This window comes from Oncorhynchus gorbuscha, linkage group LG03 (assembly GCF_021184085.1).
Source record: "Oncorhynchus gorbuscha isolate QuinsamMale2020 ecotype Even-year linkage group LG03, OgorEven_v1.0, whole genome shotgun sequence".
Lineage (NCBI taxonomy): Eukaryota > Metazoa > Chordata > Actinopteri > Salmoniformes > Salmonidae > Oncorhynchus > Oncorhynchus gorbuscha.
In genome coordinates, this window is record NC_060175.1 from 66,596,789 (window position 1) to 66,617,634 (window position 20,846).

Here is a 20,846-nt window from a genome sequence, read left to right on the forward strand (position 1 = left end):
GCTAGACAATCTGGACACTATCTTTCTAAGATTATTCACCACAATTGTTGCAACCCCTATTACTAGCCTGTTCAACCTCTCTTTCGTATCGTCTGAGATCCCTAAAGATTGGAAAGCTGCCGCGGTCATCCCCCTCTTCAAAGGGGGTGACACTTTAGACCCAAACTGTTACAGACCTATATCTATCCTACCGTGCTTTCTAACAGATCACCAAACATTTCGAATCCCACAGTACCTTATCCGCTATGCAATCTGGTTTCCGAGCTGGTTATGGGTGCACCTCAGCCACGCTCAAGGTCCTAAACGATATCATAACCACCATTGATAAAAGACAATACTGTGCAGCCGTATTCATCTACCTGGCCAAGGCTTTCGACTCTGTCAATCACCACATTCTTATTGGCAGACTCAACAGCCTTGGTTTCTCAAATGACTGTCTTGCCTGTTCACCAACTACTCCTCAGACAGTGTTCAGTGTGTCAAATCGGAGGGCCTGTTGTCTGGACCTCTGGCAGTCTCTATGGGGGTGCCACAGGGTTAAATTCTCTGGCCAACTCTTTTGTCTGTATACATCAATGATGTCACTCTTGCTGCTGATGATTCTCTGATCCACCTCTATGCAGACGACACCATTCTGTATACTTCTGGCCCGTCTTCGGACACTGCGTTAACAAACTTCCAGACGAGCTTCAATGCCATACAACTCTCCTTCCGTGGCCTCCAACCGCTCTTGAATGCAAGAAAAACTAAATGCATGCTCTTCAACCGATCGCTGCCCTCACCCGCCTGCCCGTCTAGCATCACTACTCTGGGCGGTTATGACTTAGAATATGTGGACAACTACAAATACCTAGGTGTCTGGTTAGACTATAAACTCTCCTTCCAGACTCACATTCAGCATCTCCAATCCAAAAATACATCTAGAATCGGCTTCCTATTTTGCAACAAAGCATCCTTCACTGCCAAACATACCCTCGTAAAATGGACTATCTTACCGATCCTTGACTTTGGCGATGTCATTTACAAAATAGCCTCCAACAATCTACTCAGCAAACTGGATGAAGTCTCACAGTGCCATCCGTTTTATCACCAAAGCCCCATATACTACCCACCACTGCGACCTGTATGCTCTCGTTGGCTGGCCCTTACTTCATATTCGTTGCCAAACCCACTGGCTCCAGGTCATCTATACGTCTTTGCTAGGTAAAGCCCCGCCTTATCTCAACTCACTGGTCACCATAGCAGCACCCAACCGTAGTACGCGCTACAGCAGGTATATTTCACTGGTCACACCCAAAGCCAACTCCTCCTTTGGCCGCCTTTCCTTAGTTTTCTGCTGCCAATAACTGGAACTAATTGCAAAAATCACTGAAGCTGGAGACTTACATCTCCCTCACTAACTTTAAGCATCAGCTGTCAGAGCAGCTTACTGATCATTGCAGCTCTACAGAGCCCATCTGTAAATAGCCCACCCAACTACCTCATTCCCATGTTGTTGTTTTTTGCTCCTTTGCACTCCAGTATCTCTACTTGCACATTCATCTTCTGCGCATCAATCAGTCCAGTGTTTAATTGCTAAATTGTAATTATTTTGCCACTATGGCCTATTTTTTTGCCTTACCTCCCTAATCTTACTACATTTGCACACACTGTATATGGACTTTTCTATTGTGTTAATGACTGTAATTTTGTTTATCCCATGTGTAGCTCTGTGCTGTTTCTGTCGCACTGCTTTGCTCTATCTTGACCAGGTCACAGTTGTAAATGAGAACTTGTTCTCAGTTGCCCTACCTGGTTAAATAAAGGTGAAATAAAATAAAAATGAATACAACTGTGCTCCATCTTTCCCTCGATCCTGGCTAGTCTCCCAGTCCCTGCTGCTGAAAAACATCCCCACTGCATGATGCTGCCACCATCATGCTTCACCGTAGGTATGGGGGCAGGTTTCCTCCAGATTCATCAGACCAGAGAGTCTTGTTTCTTATGGTCTGAGTCCTTTAGATGGCTTTTGGCAAACTCAAGCGGGCTATCAGAGTGGCCATCGGTTCTTGGTCACCTCCCTGATCAAGGCCCTTCTCCCCCATTTGCTCAGTTTGGCCGGGCACCCAGCTCTAGGAAGAGTCTTGGTGGTTCTCAACTTCTTCTATTTAAGAACGATGAAGGCCGCTGTGTCCTTGGGGGCCTTCAATGCTGCAGAAATGTTTTGGTACCCGCCCCCATATCTGTGCCTTGACACAATCTTGTCTCGGAGCTCTACTGACAATTCCTTCAACCTCATGGCTTGGCTCTGATATGCACTGCCAACTGTGGGACTTTATAGAGACAGGTGTGTTCCTGTCCTATCAACTGAATTTACCACAGGTGGACCCCAATCAAGTCGTAGAACCATCTCAAGGATGATCAATGGAAACAGAACGCACCTGAGCTCAATTTCGAGTCTCATAGCAAAGGGCCTGAATACTTATGTAAATAATGTATTTCTGTTTTTTTCTATTAAAAAAACTGTTTTCGTTTTTGTCATTATGGGGTATTGTGTGTAGATTGATGGTTCACTTAATCCATTTTAGAATAAGGCTGTATCGTAACAAAATGTGAAAAAGTCAAGGGGTCGGAATACTTTCCGAGTGCACTGTAAGATTAGATTAGATTAGAGAGTTTAATAGTCACATGTACAGGGTTGCAGATGTAATGATCTACAGTGAAATTCTTGCGCTCCGAATCTCCTAAAATTGACACTACTCTACACGAAGGCAATGACAGTCGAACAGTTAAATGGATAACATGGCATTACAGTGTTAAGAACATTGTTAACTTAAATTGGCATGGTTTTGCATTTTTTTTTCTTTTTTTTTTTTCTTAACCAATCACATTGAGATCACTTCTTAACACTATCCTTTCCACTGGAGCAATCGCAACCATTACATCGTTTATGCATTGTTCCGTCGTGCTTCAATTTGACAATCATTTCAATCACTTTATGCTCACCAAAGGTTTCATTCAGGGTAGCATTCTGTGCCAGCGTGAGAGAGTGGGCCATTCACAAAGCATGAGTATGGTCATGGTACGGCTCCCTTTGTTTACCACAGATTTATAGTACGTCCACTGTGCATTATGGCGTACAGGTAACTGCCAAAATAATGGAAACACTTGACTAAATGAGGGACACAAAGTATGTTGAAAGCAAGTGCTTCCACACAGGTGTGGTCCCCGAGTTAATTAAGCAGTTGACCTCCCATCGTGCTTAGGGTCATGCATAAAAATGCCCAGTTGCCCATTATTTTGGCTTCCATGGCTAGAATAGATCTCGGTGACTTTGAAACTGGGGTCTTAAAGGGGTCTTAAAGTGAGCGCACGTCTGTGTGTCTCAGTCACCAGATCTCAACCCAATTGAACACTTATGTGAGATTCTGGAGTGGCAAATGGAGAAAGCATTTTCCACCACAAAACACCAAATGACGGAATTTCTCGTGGAAGAATTGTGTCGCATCCCTCCAATAGAGGCCCAGATACTTGTAGAATCGAGGCTACGATTCGTTGAAGCTGTTCTGGTTCACGGGGGCCCAACCCCCTATTAGAAACACTTTAAGTTGGTGTTTCCTTTCGTCTTGGCAGTTACCTGTGTATGCCATTTAGCAGACTCCATTACATTCATATAGCCTGTCACATGACCTTTTCTATATCAAGCCCTGAACCTGCTGCTACTTGTTTGGATCTCATCATATAACCTTTGAACTTTGTAGCACAGTGTCAATCAAAGGTGCAAAGACTGTGAGGTGGCAGGTGGATAAGAGATGGGAAGGGGTCTACATTCTGTAGGTATCAGTGGCTTGTGTGTGTGTGTGTGGGGGGGGTTATTGTGTGAGAGGGAAATAAGACACATTGGTTGATCTTATTCCACCGAGTGTGGTTGGTGTGGAGGGGTGGGGTGGGGTGGGGTGGGGTGTGGGTGGGGGTTAAGGGGTGGTAGGGGTTATCGGGTGGAGAAGTAATGTACATACATAAACCCTCCTACTCACCCCATACGGTAAGCGATCATTCAATTAATTCCTGTGTTTCAGAAAACTGCAAAAACGTTAAGCAGGGATGAGTGAGAAGACGGACAAACAGACAGACATGAGAAAGGGGATAGAGGGAATCTGGTATAGTACTGTAAGGACAGATGCAACACACAACCACATAAACAACCCCCCTCCCACTAAAGCAGTGTTTCATCCTCCTGGTCCTGTGGACTCAAAGGGGGGCACATTTTTGTTTTTGCCCTAGCACTACACAGCTGATTCAAATGATCAACTCATCATCTTTGATGATTTGAATCAGGCGTGTAAATGCTAAGGCAAAAACCCAAATGTGCCCCCCTTTGGTTCCCCGGGACCAGGATGAAGAAACACTGCCCTACAAAAACCTTACTATCCCCTTATATCTGTCCTTTTTCCATTCTCCCATCTCCAATTGTCTCTGTTCCCCTCCACCTTCCCTCCTCCATCCACATCTCACCTGTAGGCTAGAGTTGGCTGAGGGCGGGGTCATGAGGTTCTGCTCTAATAGCGGGTTGATGGGGGTGGTGTCGGGAAGATGAGTGGCGCGCCAGTACACCTCTAGGTATTCAGCCAAGTGCTCACACGCATCCTCCAATTGGTTCTCATCCAAAATGACATCAAACATCTCCTATGAAGGAACAGTGGGAGGGAGATCAATTTCAGACAGTTGGTTGAATTGTAATAGTAGCTGTGAATACTACTGTATGATGGGGTGTCGACGTACAGGGGGGCATTGAGACAGTTTGTCTCCGGCCATCATCTGCACGTTCAGGTGTTTGCTCTGAGACTTCCCCCGGGACTTGATCAGCCTCTGGAGCACCTGAGAGAGAGAGGGGAGGAGAGACAGAAAAAGGGGAGGAGAGAGAGAGAAAAGGGGAGGAAAGAGAGAGAAAAGGGGGAGGAGAGAGAGAAAGTGGAGAGAGATCCAAAAAAAAGGGGGGAGGAGAGAGAGAAAAGGGGGAGGAGAGAGAGAAAAAAGGGGAGGAGAGACAGAAAAAGGGGAGGAGAGACAGAAAAAAGGGGGGGAGAGAGAGAGTGAGCAAGAGAGAGAGAGAGGGAAAAGAGACAGGGAGAGAGGGTAGCTTTATAAAGAAGGCTTTATAAAGGCTTCATAAAGAAGGGAAATTCAAAAGATGAAAAGATATCTTCATCTAAGTCCACTCACACTACATCTGCAGGACATGTACGAAGTGAGGTTGTCTAGCTATGTACCTTTGGCGAGGACACTTTGACGTATACGATGATAGGGGCCAAGGAAGTCTTGGCTAGCTGGGCCGGGTGGTTGATGGTGTCTGCATCCAGAACCACCAGCTGGAGGGTTTTGGCCAGCTCAAATATCCTCTCTATCTCACTCTGGACCTCGGCTGTAGGGGAGAGAGATACATAACATTACAGTACCTGACCTAGAGATCAATCCATGCACTTTGGACGCTTACACACTTAATAGTGTTTACATCGAACAAATGTGCATGTTAAAGGGAATGTGTGTGTGTGTGTGTGTGTGTGTGTGTGTGTGTGTGTGTGTGTGTGTGTGTGTGTGTGTGTGTGTGTGTGTGTGCGTGCGTGCGTGCGTGCGTGCGTGCGTGCGTGCGTGTGTGTGTGTGCGTGCATGTGTGTGTCACAGGAGGTTGGTGGCACCTTATTTGGGGAGGGCAGGCTTGTGGTAATGGCTGGAGTGGAATGAGTGGAATGGTATCAAATACATCAAACACATGGTTTGATGCTGTTCCATTCACTCAAGTCCAGCCATTATTATGAGCCGTCCTCCCCTCAGCAGCCTCCACTGGTGTGTGTGTGTACTCACCCAGGCTGGAGCGAGTATTGGATCTCTCCATGATTGGCCTCTTGTTGAGCACAGATCTCTTGGCCAGAGATAGGTCTGCCGTAACGCGTGTGATGGAGATTCTGCAGGTGTCCGAAACAAAACAGGATCAACCCACAATAAACAACACCGACTACAAATACGCTGCTAATACACACTACAGACAAAAAAAAGATCACAGCGATGAATGTCATGGAGGTTCAGAGAGAGATCAAACTGAGGGCGAGCAAACAAAAGAACACCTGTGTCATAGATGTACATAAAAGAGAGAAGTAGCCTTCGCTGTTAAGAGCGTTGGGCCAGTAACCCGAAAGGTCGTTGGTTCAAATTCCCGAGCCGACTAGATGAAAAACCTATCTGTGCCCTTGAGCAAGGCACTTAACCCTAATTGTCTCTCTGGATAAGAGCGTCTGCTAAGTGGCGCAAATGTTAACAAACAACTAGCTACTTTAATGTGCAGCTGACGATTAGTCAGGATGCCTGTATATACAGTACTAACCTTCCGTCGAACCTGTGTTTCAGGAAGTCAAACAGAGCTTTCTGCATCATATCTGTCACCTGAGAGAGGGTAGAGAAAGACAAAGAGATCTTGGATGCATATCATTGCCAATCAAACTATCTCAGCATCAGTGGAACAAATGTACAACTCTACCACCATTGCTTCTAAGTCTAAGCCCCCAGCATCAAAAGGCACACTTGGCAAGACAATCAACAAGTGTGTGAGGAATCCTGTTGCCTAAAGAAGTATACTCTGAGTATATACAAAACATTAAGAACACCTGGCTGGCGCAGTGGTTAAGGACGCTGTACTGCAGCACCAGCTGTGCCATCAGAGTCCCTGGGTTCGCGCCCAGGCTCTGTCGTAACAGGCCGCGACCGGGAGGTCCGTGGGGCGATGCACAATTGGCCTAGCGTCGTCTGGGTTAGGGAGGGCTTGGTCGGTAGGGATGTCCTTGTCTCATCGCGCACCAGCGACTCCTGTGGCGGGCCGGACGCAGTGTGCGCTAACCAAGGTTGCCAGGTGCACGGTGTTTCCTCCGACACATTGGTTTCCGGGTTGGATGCTCGCTGTGTTAAGAAGCAGTGTATCGGTTGGGTTGTGTATCGGAGGACGCATGACTTTCAACCTTCGTCTCTCCCGAGCCCGTACGGGAGTTGTAGTGATGAGACAAGATAGTAGCTACTACAACAATTGGAAACCATGAAATTGGGGAGAAAAAGGGGTAAAAATTCAACAACAAAAAGAACACTCTTTTGCCCTCAGAACAGCCTCAATTCGTCGGGGCAATTAGATTGAGATCTGGTGACTGGACAGGCCACTGCAGTAAGCTGAATTCACTGTCATGTTCATGGAATCATTCCTGGACAATCCTCGCCTTGTGCCAAGGGGAATTATATTAGCAGATGGATACACTGCTGCCATGAAGGGATGCACCTGATTGGTCATGATGTTCAGATGTCCTGTGGCATTCAAACGTTGCTCCACTTTTATCAAGGGGACCAATATGTGCCATGAAAACACACCCCACACCATCACACCACCACCACCAGCCTGCAATGTTGACACACGACATGATGGATGCATGTACCGATGTACTTTTCTCCATACCCTAGTCCTCCCATCAGCGTGAAACAGCAGGAACCCGGGATTCATCAGACCAGGCAATGTTTTTCCAATTCTCCAGTGTCCAGGGTTTTTGTTCTTTAGCCCACAGCAACTGCAGTTCCTTGTTTTTTGTTCAAAGAAGTGGGAACTCTGTAAGGTCGTCGGCTGTCAAACCCCATTCGTGTCTGGGTACAACGAGTTGTGCACTCTTCTATGAGTCTTCAGGGACCAATGTTGTAATGGACTGTCAGTTGACTAACTGTAGCCCGTCTGTTGCTCTGCACAATTCGTGTCAGTCTCCTTTGTCGTCTTTTATCAATGACCCGTTTTCAACCACTGGCCTGCCGTTGGCTTGATGTCCTTTGGGTGGTGGACCATTCTTGATACACACGGTAAACTGTTGAGCGTGAAGAACCCTGCAGCGTTGCAGTTCTCAAACCGGTGCACCTGGCACACTCAAACCGGTGCGCCTGGCACACTCAAACCGGTCCGCCTGGCACACTCAAACCGGTGCGCCTGGCACACTCAAACCGGTGCGCCTGGCACCTACTACCATACCCGTTCAAAGGCACTTCACAATCTTTTGTCTTGCCCATTCACCCTCTGAATGGCGGACATACACCATCCATGTCTCAATTGTCTCAAGGGTTAAAAAAAAATTATTTGACCCATCTCCTCCCCTTCATCTACACTGATGGAAGTGGATTTAACAGGTGACATCAATAAGGGATCCTATCTTTCCCCTGGATGCACCTGGCCAGTCTGTGTCGTGGAAAGAGCAGGTGTACTAGTGTTCTGTACACTCAGTGTACTTTGAAATTCATTGAAACTGAAACCCAGATGAAAGAAGCATCTAAAAATAGATCAATAGAATTAGCCATGCTTGGTGTTCATTCCACTGTCTGAATTGGGATGTTATTATTCAGCTGTGGAGCCGAGAGAGAAATGTGAATCATTATCACTAGATGGAGCTGACAAGAGGCGGTTCTTAACTGGTTCTAGGACCGTGTTTCTTAACCAACCGCTCCTTCAGATGGTTAGCTTAGCTGACCGCCATTTGCAAGTGTAATTCAGTCCTCCAAAGTAGAAGGACCAAAGGTAGCCTTCCCCTAGTAGAAACGTTGTTCTTGGCCTTGCTAGAAAGGCGAGCGAGCGAGCGAGAGACACTTACCTCATACCCCTTCAGTGACGGCCCCACTAAGACCACCGGCCGCATAGACGGGACCACGTCATACGGAGGAATGTGTTCCTGTGTGAAACAAGAGAGAAAGAGATCAAGAGAAAGACAGAGAGCGTGTCAATCAGAGTTCCTGTCGGTTTCACCCTTCGAAACAGGTTCATGTTTTTTTTAAATAGAGAAGATGACATTAAAAACGTACCTGCTTTTGCTTCGGTTTGTCTTTTGAAAACGAGAAAAGTACAATCAGTGACATAAGATATTATATCAGTGAGTGAGAAGAAAGATCAAGGTTGAATTTGTAATACAGTATTCGATTCCTGAGAAAAAGGTCTGAGGGTGTAATGCTTATACTCACCACCAGATGGTGGCGTTGTCCTCCAGCTCCCAGACACCATGTCACCCAGGCTGGAGGAAGAGTTCCCCCCTCTTTTCCTGCACAACAGGCATTTCAGAACAAAGGTGACGGGTTAATTATAAAGAAGCCCAGTTCAATTTTAGTTTGAGGATACGTTACAATATGAAATTATGACCACGATATTCCTCTAATATCCCATATTCTTACAAACATCCGGACATTGTTGGTTCACCTTTGCTCGTGTTTGAGTCTCATAGCCTCCAGGCGTAAAGGGCTGGGGATGAAGGTGATGTCTGCCCCCTCCTTCACCAGACGACCAATCCACCAATCATTGTTGTACTTCTGTTACAACAACATAACTCAACATTACACCATGGGCACTGCTTGATCCAGGTCATTATTGTAGCTACTTCTGGAAGTACAATGGACAGTATTTCTCGATATCACCTAACACAGCACGATACAAATCAGATAATATCTAACCCGATTAACATAATTACGTGGAATGACCGTGTGGATGCTTTCCACAGCGGCTGTTGTTTCCATGATGAACAGAGGGGAGAGGGGTGAGAAGAGTGAGTACTGTCCTCCCTCCACAGTTCCTCACCTCCTTAATGTGCAGGAAGTCTTTGGCTTCGAAGTTGATTGCAGCTCCTTGAACGGGACAGTCCTCATCCAGAGCCCCACAGAAAGCCACGTTGGTCTTCACCGCAAACGCTACAGGTTTAGACTGCAGGGGCCGACAACAAACGACATTTCAGTTAGCGTTACCAATAGTGTGTGTGTGTGTGTGTGTGTGTGTGTGTGTGTGTGTGTGTGTGTGTGTGTGTGTGTGTGTGTGTGTGTGTGTGTGTGTGTGTGTGTGTGTGTGTGTGTGTGTGTGTGTGTGTGTGTGTGTGTGTGTGTGTGTGTGTGTGTGTGTGTGTGTGCGTCCGTGCGTGCGTGCGTGCGTTCATCTGTGAGTATGTGTGTGTGTGTGTGTGTGTGTGTTTCATAACAAAACGCACCTTAGCTCTGTCGAGCTGGAGCTGGGCCTGGCGCTCGGCTTCACGCCGATACGCCTCGCGGTCCTCCTCCGCTGACAGGTCGGAGTCCGACGGTCTACTGGTGTACGAATCAGCCGACTCCTGGAGAGGGAGAAGAGAGGTTACGTAAAAACACCTTTCACTGCACCTATGTATGCGACAACACAACATATTTTTTACATTTACTTGTATTGGTTGTGAGACAAATATAGAGGTGGTGGTGGTTGATATCAGGACAGGGGTCTGAGGTGAGGTAAGAGCCCTGAAGAACCGTACACAAAGACAGCCTCTCTCTTACACACACACGGGTTTACACGCACACACACACACACACACACACACACACACACACACACACACACACACACACACACACACACACACACACACACACACACACACACACACACACACACACACACACACACACACACACACACACACACACACACACACACACACACACACACACACACACAACCTGCTACACCACTTTCCTGCTGTCATCTAAAGAGTGGTGTGGTGACAGTCACAGATCACACAGACAATAGCCTGCATACTGAATCCTATTCTTCTGTTGTGTCATACTGGAGGCAATATACAAACACTCTAACACATCATATTTTCTCTTTCTTTGACATTTCTCTCTTCATCATCATCCACTTTGTCTCCTGCTTCCTCTCCCCCACACTAGCTCTCTGCTTGGTACACCAAATATAGCACAAAGGATATAGTGGCCTCTTCTCTCTTCTGCCCCCCTCATCCCCCAGCAATGCGGTGCAGCACACATACATCCCTTATCCTCCCTGCATATCCTTTATGGACTTCTGCTTGTTAGTCAAATATACTGTCTATACATCTCGTTAATAATTGAGTGGCCTAATATGAGGACACGCCCCAGGATCCTGTCGTGGACGACAATGGCATTGTGAGAGAAGTGGATGAAAACAATGACTTCATAGTGTCGATAAACAAACGCCTTTGTTATGCAGGTGAATGAGGACCCAAAAGCGACTTGGCGAAAACAGAGTCTTTAATCCAGTTAAAGGAAATAGCAATACTCCTAGACAAATCGGAGTGGTAAATAAAGCATAAAAACAATTTCACTCGTAATCACGAGAACTGACTGGAGACTCGATAATAAACTGCAGGTTGCCTCGGGAAGGCACTTGACCGTAGCAGACTCAGACACCTGCTCACCACGCAGCATCTGAGGGAAACACGACACGACAGGGCGATACAAAGACACAGCACGGTGAACAATAGACAAGTATCCGACAGGGCAGAAACGGAGAACAAGGGGAGAAATAGGGACTCTAATCAGGGGAAAAGATAGGGAACAGGTGTGGGAAGACTAAATGATTGATTAGGGGAATAGGAACAGCTGGGAGCAGGAACGGAACGATAGAGAGAAGAGAGAGAGGAAGGGAGAGAGAAAAAAGGGGAACGAACCTAAAAAGACCAGCAGGGGGAAAACGAACAGAAGGAAAAGCAAAATGACAAGACAATATAAGACAAAACATGACAGCCTTGCTGACATTAAGATGCATTATTCGGTCAGAGTAGCTGATGGTCCTGCACAGGTGCTATCTAGTAGGCTATTTATCAAATGGTGTCAAATGATTCAGCGGATGAATGCGGAAAACCACAAGGCTGTAAGAGTTATTCAAACTATCAACCACGATAGGGATAGATGAGCAAAATGAAAATCCTTTGCCAAAAACAGAAAAGGGAGGGAAAAAAAGATCATATTTGTACTTCTCAACAGAGGAGAGAGAGACAGAAGTGTTGTGCTTGGTGCAGTCTGGGCGGAGTACAGTATATCTCTGCTCCCCTATATTTGGCTCCTCTGAAGAAACTCAGCCCTGATTCTGTCAACGCTATAGCAAACAAAGCCGGCCGGACAGGGAAAAGAGTTAGAGCAGAGAGAGAAAGGGGTGGATAGAGAGATGGGGTTTGGGGGGGGGGGGGTGGGACGGACACTCTGGGGCTTTATGAACCTCTCTGTGCTGATGTACACACACACACACACACACACACACACACACACACACACACACACACACACACACACACACACACACACACACACACACACACACACACACACACACACACACACACACACACACACACACACACACACACACACACACACTTCTATTACCTACACCTCTATTCATCTGACCAGCCTCAGCACTCGTAACAACAGTACGACGCCATCTTGAATTTTCCAGCCTGCATCATACTATATACATAATGTTGAGACAGCACAAAGCAGTCATTTGAATACGACGACAGGGGGAGCCTTGAATGCTCTATCACTAGGCTTCTATGGTATAACTGAATCAGATTTTCAGCACAAACATTCTTCAAGCCAACACTGCACCAATGCTAGAGTGGTCTGTGCCTGAGAGAGAGAGAGAGAAAGAGAGAAAGAAAGAAAGGGGAGGTGGGGGGTAGAGTTAGAGGCGTATATTAAAGGGGAAAGACACAGAGATGAGCAATGGAAAGGGGAAACGAGAGAGATGCATTCAAAGATAAGGAGAGGTGCAGAAAGTGCTGGATGGAGGGAGGGAGGGAGGGAGGGAAGAGGGAGGGAGGGAGGGAGGGAAGGGAGGGAGGGAGGGAGGGAGGGAGGGAGGGAGGGAGGGAGGGAGGGAGGGAGGGAGGGAGGGAGGGAGAAAGGGTTTATGTAATGAGATACGCATAGGTGATCTTAGGATTTAGATTAGACAATAAAATTGTGTGAAGGAGGGGAGGTACAGAGTGATGGTGGGTGGAGGAGACAGACAGACAGACAGACAGACAGACAGACAGACAGACAGACAGACAGACAGACAGACAGACAGACAGACAGACAGACAGACAGACAGACAGACAGACAGACAGACAGACAGACAGACAGACAGACAGACAGACAGACAGACAGACAGACACAACTGACTGATTAAGAAAGCAGCTCTGGATGCTGACACAGACAGTAGCAGCGCTGTATTCAATGTGAACATACTGTACTTAACCGAACACACGAACGCACACACACATCCACTCAAACACAGACACACACACAGCCATGTTTACTAGACGTACATGGCAGTAGTGGGAAAAGGGCCGGGTCTAAGTGCTTCTTAATGACGTTAGCGTGCTGAGAGAGTCCCCTGGGCTGCCTTGCCCAACCATTATTAAAGTTTAGAGATCGGCTCTGAGAGAGTCTCCTGGGCTGCCATGCCCAGCCATTATTAAAGTGTAGAGATCAGCTCTGAGAGAGTCTCCTGGGGCTGCCTTGCCCAGCCATTATTACAGTGTAGAGATCAGCTCTGAGAGAGTCTCCTGGGCTGCCTTGCCCAGCCATTATTAAAGTGTAGAGTTCAGCTCTGAGAGAGTTTCCTGGGCTGCCATGCCCAGCCATTATTAAAGTGTAGAGATCAGCTCTGAGAGAGTCTCCTGGGCTGCCATGCCCAGCCATTATTAAAGTGTAGAGATCAGCTCTGAGAGAGTCTCCTGGGCTGCCATGCCCAACCATTATTAAAGTGTAGAGATCAGCTCTGAGAGTCTCCAGCCATTATTAAAGTGTAGAGATCAGCTCTGAGAGAGTCTCCTGATGCCCAACCATTATTAAAGAGAGTCTCCTGGGCTGCCATGCCCAACCATTATTACAGTGTAGAGATCAGCTCTGAGAGAGTCTCCTGGGCTGCCATGCCCAGCCATTATTAAAGTGTAGAGATCAGCTCTGAGAGAGTCTCCTGGGCTGCCATGCCCAACCATTATTAAAGTGTAGAGATCAGCTCTGAGAGAGTCTCCTGGGCTGCCATGCCCAGCCATTATTAAAGTGTAGAGATCAGCTCTGAGAGAGTCTCCTGGGCTGCCATGCCCAACCATTATTAAAGTGTAGAGATCAGCTCTGAAAGAGTCTCCTGGGCTGCCTTGCCCAGCCATTATTAAAGTGTAGAGATCAGCTCTGAGAGAGTCTCCTGGGCTGCCATGCCCAACCATTATTACAGTGTAGAGATCAGCTCTGAGAGAGTCTCCTGGGCTGCCATGCCCAGCCATTATTAAAGTGTAGAGATCAGCTCTGAGAGAGTCTCCTGGGCTGCCATGCCCAACCATTATTAAAGTGTAGAGATCAGCTCTGAAAGAGTCTCCTGGGCTGCCTTGCCCAGCCATTATTACAGTGTAGAGATCAGCTCTGAGAGAGTCTCCTGGGCTGCCTTGCCCAACCATTATTAAAGTGTAGAGATCAGCTCTGAGAGAGTCTCCTGGGCTGCCATGCCCAACCATTATTAAAGTGTAGAGATCAGCTCTGAGAGAGTCTCCTGGGCTGCCATGCCCAGCCATTATTAAAGTGTAGAGATCAGCTCTGAGAGAGTCTCCTGGGCTGCCATGCCCAACCATTATTAAAGTGTAGAGATCAGCTCTGAGAGAGTCTCCTGGGCTGCCTTGCCCAGCCATTATTACAGTGTAGAGATCAGCTCTGAGAGAGTCTCCTGGGCTGCCATGCCCAGCCATTATTAAAGTGAGCACTGGATCAGGGGACCTCACACCTGCTGCTGGAATCCCTTCATATTCATTCATCTGGAACAGTGGTTCCCAAACTTTCTATAGTCCCGTACCCCTTCAAACATTCAACCTCCAGCTGCGTGCCCCATCTAGCACCAGGGTCAGCGCACTCTCAAATGTTGTTTTTTTGCCATCATTGTAAGCCTGCCACACACACTATACAATACATTTATTAAACATAAGAATGAGTGGGAGTTTTTGTTTCAACCCGGCTCGTGGGAAGTGACAAAGAGCTCTTATAGGACCAGTGCACAAATAATAATATTATAATAATCAATCATTTTGCTCTTTATTTAACCATCTTACATATAAAACCTTATTTGTTTATCGAAAATTGTGAATAACTCACCACGGGTTAATGAGAAGGATGTGCTTGAAAAGATGCACAAAACTCTGGAAGGTTGGGTTGTATTGGAGAGAGTCTCAGTCTTAAATCATTTTTCACACACAGTCTGTGACTGTATTTAGTTTTCATGCTAATGAGGGCTGAGAATCCACTCTCACATAGGTCTGTGGTTGCAAAGGGCATCAGTGTCTTAACAGCGTGATTTGTCAAGGCAGGATACTCTGAGCGCAGCCCAATCCAGAAATCTGGCAGTGGCTTCTGATTAAATACAATTTTTGCAGAACTTCTTGTTGCAATTTCGATGAGGCTCTCTTCAGATATCGCTAAGTGGACTGGAGGCAGGACATGAACGGGATAATGAATCCAGTTTTTTGTATCATCACTCGGGTGCTTAGCTATTTCACATTTGACATTGTCCATAAGCTTGATTTGCACACAACAAAAATCATACAATGATGGAAAGACCTGTGTGTTGTCCTTGTTAATGCAGACAGAAAATAGCTTCTTAATCATAGCCTCAATATTGTCCCGCACATTGAATATAGTTGCGGAGAGTCCCTGTTATCCTAGATTCAGATCATTCAGGTGAGAAAAAACATCACCCAGATAGGCCCATCGTGTGAGAAACTCATCATCATGCAAGTGGTCAGACAAGTGAAACTTTAAGCTCGTCTCTCAAAAAAACATGTCAATACTTTTCCCGTTGATAACCAGCGCACTTCTGTATGTTGTAAAAGTGTTACATAGTCGCTGCCCATATCATTGCATAGTGCAGAAAATACACGACAGTTCAGGGGCCTTACTTTTAACAAAGTTAACTATTTTCACTGTAGTGTTCAAAACGTCTTTCAAGCTTTCAGGCATTCCCTTTGCAGCAAGGGCCTCTCGGTGGATGCTGCAGTGTACCCAAGTGGCATCGGGAGCAACTGCTTGTACGCGCGTTAACACTTCACTATGTCTCCCTGTCATGGCTTTTGCGCCATCAGTACAGATACCAAAACATCTTGACCCCCAAAAGTCCATTTGATGTCACAAAGCTGTCCAGTACTTAAAGAATATCCTCTCCTGTTGTCCTGGTTTGCAGTGGTTTACAGAAGAGGATGTCTTCCTTAATTGACCCCCCATAAACGTAACAGACATATACCAGGAGCTGTGCCAGGTCCACCACGTCTGTTGACTCATCCAGCTGTAACACATATAATTCACTGGCTTGTATGCGAAGCAGTAAATGTTTCAAAACATCTCCTGCCATGTCACTGATGTGTTGTGAAACAGTGTTTGATGAAGGCATTGTCTGTATAGTTTTTTGGCCTTTCCCCCAGCATTGTCCCAGCCATATCCGCGGCAGCAGGAAGAAAAAGTCCTCCACAATAGTATGGGGCTTGCCGGTCCTAGCCACTCGGTAGCTCACCATATAAGACGATTCTAGCCCCTTCTTATTCATGGTATCTGTTGCTTTTATACATGTCTTACTACTAGAAAATCATCTTAATTCTCACTCAAAAAACTCCCGTGGCTTATTTTTTATTTTTTTGGTTTCTAAATGTCTGCGCAAGAGTGAAGGTTTCATGAAGTTGTGAGATAGTACTTTTGCAAATTTAACACACCGTGGCTGAGGAAAGGCACTAGTCCCAATATAAGTGAACCCCAAATCAATGTAGTTCTCATCATATTTGCACCTCTTCGATGGTCCAACGTCCATCGAAGCAGTAGCTCTTTGGCTGCATCAGATTCACAACTGTCAGTGTCCATGCTAGCTGGGCTAACAACAAATGTAGAATTACTCATTCTAGCATTAGATGTGTTCGTGGAAGCAGAACAACTTGTGTCGTCGACAGGTGCAGGTGTAGTACTGCTGGTAGAGGCAGTACTACTAGTAGATGTCACGCTCGTCGTAATGAGTAGACCAAGGTGCAGCATGAGTAGAGTTCCACATATTTTTTATAAATCGAAACTCAATAAACAAAAACAATAAAGCACAAACGAAACGTGACGCTACTGGTGTGCACTCAGGCAACTAAATGTAGACAAGATCCCACGAATAACAATGGGAAATGACTACCTAAATATGATTCCCAATGAGAGACAATGATAAACAGCTGCCTCTGATTGGGACCAAATCAGGCCACCATAGAAATACATTTCATCTAGACGACCATGGATAGTCGCTGGAGGCTCCAGACCGTGGATCGTTGCCGGAGGACCCGGACCATAGATCGTCGCAGGAGGCTCTGGACTGAGAACCCCTGCTGAAGGCTCTGGAGCGCCGACCGTCGCTGGAGGCTCCGGACTGCCAACTGTAGACCGCCTCAGGAGGTTCCGGACAGTAGACCGTATCAGGAGGTTCCGGACTGTAGACTGTCTCAGGAAGTTCCGGACCTGAGACCGTCTCAGGAGGTTGCGGACTGTGGACCATCGCTGGAGGTTCCGGACTGTGAAACGTCGCCGGAAGCTCTGGACTGGAAACAGTCGCCGGAAGCTCTGGACTGGGAACTGTCGCCGGAAGCTCTGGACTGTGGAGGCGCACTGGAGGCCTGATGCGTGGTGCCGTCACTGGTGGTACCGGGCTGGTGACACGCACCTCAGGGCGAGTGCGGGGAGGAGGCACAGGACGTACTGGACTGTGGAAGCGCACTGGAGGCCTGATGCCAGGCTGATGACACGCACCTCAGGGCGAGTGCGAGGAAGAGGCACAGGACGCACTGGACTGTGGAGGCACACTGGAGGTCTAGAGCGTCTAGAGCCCCCCCCCCATTTTTTGGGGCTGCCTCTCTCCCCAACCAACACAGAGAATAAACAGCTTACTATGGTCAGGGCGTGACAGTAGAGCTGTTATGTGTCTCTAAGGGCCTTACTTTTTTTGACCATTTATCAATTTTCGAGCAAATGGAATGAGCAGCAGCTATGTTTGGCTACATACGTACCATTAGTGGAATTCCCGTGACGAGTAATGGTTAATGTGATTGGATGTTAATTATTTGACTAGGCAACCTGTATTTGACATTGTGTTGTTATTTCGATGAACACTAGATGGTTTAATTTTATTTTTTGGCAGTGAAACGAGGCTACTCAGGCAAGAAGAAAAACTCACCCAAATGTATGGCCATGTTGGAAAATATAAATGGACTGTTTTTTGTATGTTTATTTGGTGTACCCAGACGGCATTGCTTACCCCATTTTGGGAATACCTGATCTGGAAGAATTCAGGGGATGTGACAAATAAACTCGAAACGGGGGAATGTTTACTGGTTGCTCAGGAGGTAAAGGGGAAGTCAGATGTGTGGAATAAATTTGACTAGTTGTGGAAAATACTGGAGATCTAGAAAAAGAAGGTAAGGAGCCAGCACTGCATACATATTGTGTGCCAAACAGGTGCCGTTAGATTCCAATATCATTTCTCTGGCCTTTTGGAACAATGTAAATACCAGAGAGTCTGTTGTAACATTTTTTTCGCTTTTGCCTTTTTGCCTTTATTACAGCAAAGACTAAAACCAGTCGCATTCATTCATGAATACAATTTCCAAAATGGAACGGTTTATTTTTTGTTTGTGCTAATTTTTCAAGGGTCACTTTGTTATTTTATTTAGAACTAAAATGCTTGAATGTATGTCAAATCGTGAGCGACGGGTATGCTGTGTGATGATATGAATAAATTAATGATTGATTGATACAGTACTGTAGCCTTTATACGTTTTGAAATATAGGCCTAAGTAAGTTCCGCTATTCAGACTAAACGGGATGCTTAGTCTGGCCTACAGCTCGATGGTGGTTATACAAGGCTCCTATACTAAGCCTACTAATGATAATGACATGACTTATTACTGTAATAATGATGATCATAACAATAATAGTAATAAGAACAATAAGGAGATCAAGAAAAAGGAGGGTTATTATTTTTTATAAATAGTCTATTCTTTTTATGACCATTTGGAACCGTGTAAATAACACTACATGGATTATAAATAATACCAGATAGTCTGTTCTAAAGGAAAAAGTGTAAAGTCTTCATTACAGTATAGCAAAGATCAAAACCAGCCGAATGTGTTTATGTTGTGGTTGCATGAGGCTTGGTTCTCCTGGAATCAGTAGGCTATTAAACAAACACTCAAACAGGCAACAGAAGCACGATCTGTCTTGTTTCTGTAGATATACAGTGCCTTTGGAAAGTATTCAGACCCCTTGAAATTTTCCACTATTTGTTAATTAAGTTACAGCCCTATTCTAAAATTGACTTCAAAAAGATGTTCCTCAGCAATCTACACACAAAACCCCATAATGACAAAGAAAACATGTTTTTAGACATTTTTGCTATTTTTTTTTATTTTTAAGAAACAGAAATACCTTATTTACATGAGTATTCAGACCCTTTGCTTGAAATTTAACTCAGGTGCATTCTGTTTTCAATTATCATCCTTGAGATGTTTTTACAACTTGATTGGAGTCAACCTGTGGTATATTCAATTGATTGACATGATTTGGAAAGGCACACACTTGTCTATATAAGGTCGCACAGTTGACAGTGCATGTCAGAGCAAAGAACAAGCAATGAGGTTGAAGGAATTGCCCGTAGAGCTCCAAAACAGAATTGTGTTGAGGCACAGACCTGGGGAAGGGTGCCAAAAAATGTCTGCAGCATTGAAGGTCCCCAAGAACACAGTGGCCTCCATCATTCTTAAACAGAAGACATTTGGAACCACCAAGACTCTTCCGAGAGCTGGCCGTCCCAGCCAAACTGAGCAATCGGGAGAGAAGGGCCTTGGTCAGGGAGGTGACCAAGAACCCGATGGTCACTCTGACAGAGCCATAGAGTTATTCTGTGGCGATAAGAGAACCTTCCAGAAGGACAAACATTTCTGCAGCACTCCACCAATTAAGACTTTATGGTAGAGTCACCAGACGGAAGCCACTCCTCAGTAAAATACACATGACAGACCGCTTGGTTTGACAAAAAGCACCTAAAGACTCTCAGACCATGATAAACAAGATTCTCTGGTCTGATGAATCCAAGATTGAACTCTTTGGCCTGAATGCCACGTGTCACGTCTGGAGGAAATCTGGCACCATCCCTATGGTGAAGCATGGCAGTGGCAGCATCATGCTGTGGGGATGTTTTTCAGGGCATGGACTGGGAGACAAGTCAGGATCGAGGCAAAGATTAACGGAGCAAAGTACAGAGAGATCCTTGATGAAAAGATCGCTCTGGACCTCAGACTGGGGCAAAGGTTCACCTTCCAACAGGACAACGATCCTAAGCGCACAGACAAGACAGCGCAGGAGTGGCTTCGGGACAAGTCTCTGAATGTCCTTGAGTGGCTTGAACCCGATCAAACATCTCTGGAGAGACCTGAAGATAGCTGTGGTGTAACGCTCCCCATCCAACCTGACAGAGCTTGAGAGGATCTGCAGAAAGGAATGGGAGAAACCCCCCAAATACAGGTGTGCCAAGCTTGTAGTGTCATACTCAAGAAGACCCGAGGCTGTAATCGCTGCCAAATGTGCTTCAACAAAGTACTGAGTAAAGGGTCTGAATTCCTTTTGCTTTGTCATTATTGGGTATTGTGTGTAGATTGATGAGGGAAAATAACAATTGAATCAATTTTAGAATAAGGCTGTAACAAAACAAAATGTGGATAAAGTCAAGGGGTCTGAATACTTTCTGAATGGACTGTAAAAGCCAGGCACGTTTAACATTTCGGTCATTGATTATAGACCCAATTAAGTTGGGGTTTCCTCTCTCCCCACTTTTCTTCTACAATTAGGAAACGGGCTGTTTTTTCACCTCCTACCTCCGCTGCTGCCTCCACTGCATTGTTCTCAACGCTGATATGCTGGTTAACTTTGCTATTATGCACACAGCAACATAGTCTAGGAAAAGACGACAACTCAACAGTGCACTGATGTGTTTCAGAACTGCG

General features: G+C 46.0%; 1 protein-coding gene across 2 annotated transcripts in view; it reads right to left on the reverse strand.

The window, feature by feature from the left end:
* The window catches only part of cacnb3a (calcium channel, voltage-dependent, beta 3a), a 33,204-nt gene that overhangs the window by 5,371 nt on the left and 6,987 nt on the right, over positions 1 to 20,846 (reverse strand). Inside the window, exons 3-14 of one of the 2 annotated variants that reach the window (XM_046343336.1) lie at positions 10,008 to 10,127; positions 9,608 to 9,730; positions 9,233 to 9,342; positions 9,001 to 9,077; positions 8,845 to 8,864; positions 8,637 to 8,714; positions 6,359 to 6,417; positions 5,842 to 5,942; positions 5,250 to 5,401; positions 4,762 to 4,857; positions 4,495 to 4,665; positions 4,017 to 4,062 (exon numbers count right to left, since the gene is read on the reverse strand). In XM_046343336.1, coding sequence (XP_046199292.1) covers positions 4,033 to 4,062; positions 4,495 to 4,665; positions 4,762 to 4,857; positions 5,250 to 5,401; positions 5,842 to 5,942; positions 6,359 to 6,417; positions 8,637 to 8,714; positions 8,845 to 8,864; positions 9,001 to 9,077; positions 9,233 to 9,342; positions 9,608 to 9,730; positions 10,008 to 10,127 — 1,137 coding nt within the window. In that variant the 3' untranslated portion in view covers positions 4,017 to 4,032. The remainder of the gene's footprint in view (positions 1 to 4,016; positions 4,063 to 4,494; positions 4,666 to 4,761; positions 4,858 to 5,249; positions 5,402 to 5,841; positions 5,943 to 6,358; positions 6,418 to 8,636; positions 8,715 to 8,844; positions 8,865 to 9,000; positions 9,078 to 9,232; positions 9,343 to 9,607; positions 9,731 to 10,007; positions 10,128 to 20,846) is intronic. The other variant, XM_046343335.1, reaches the window with a different exon arrangement.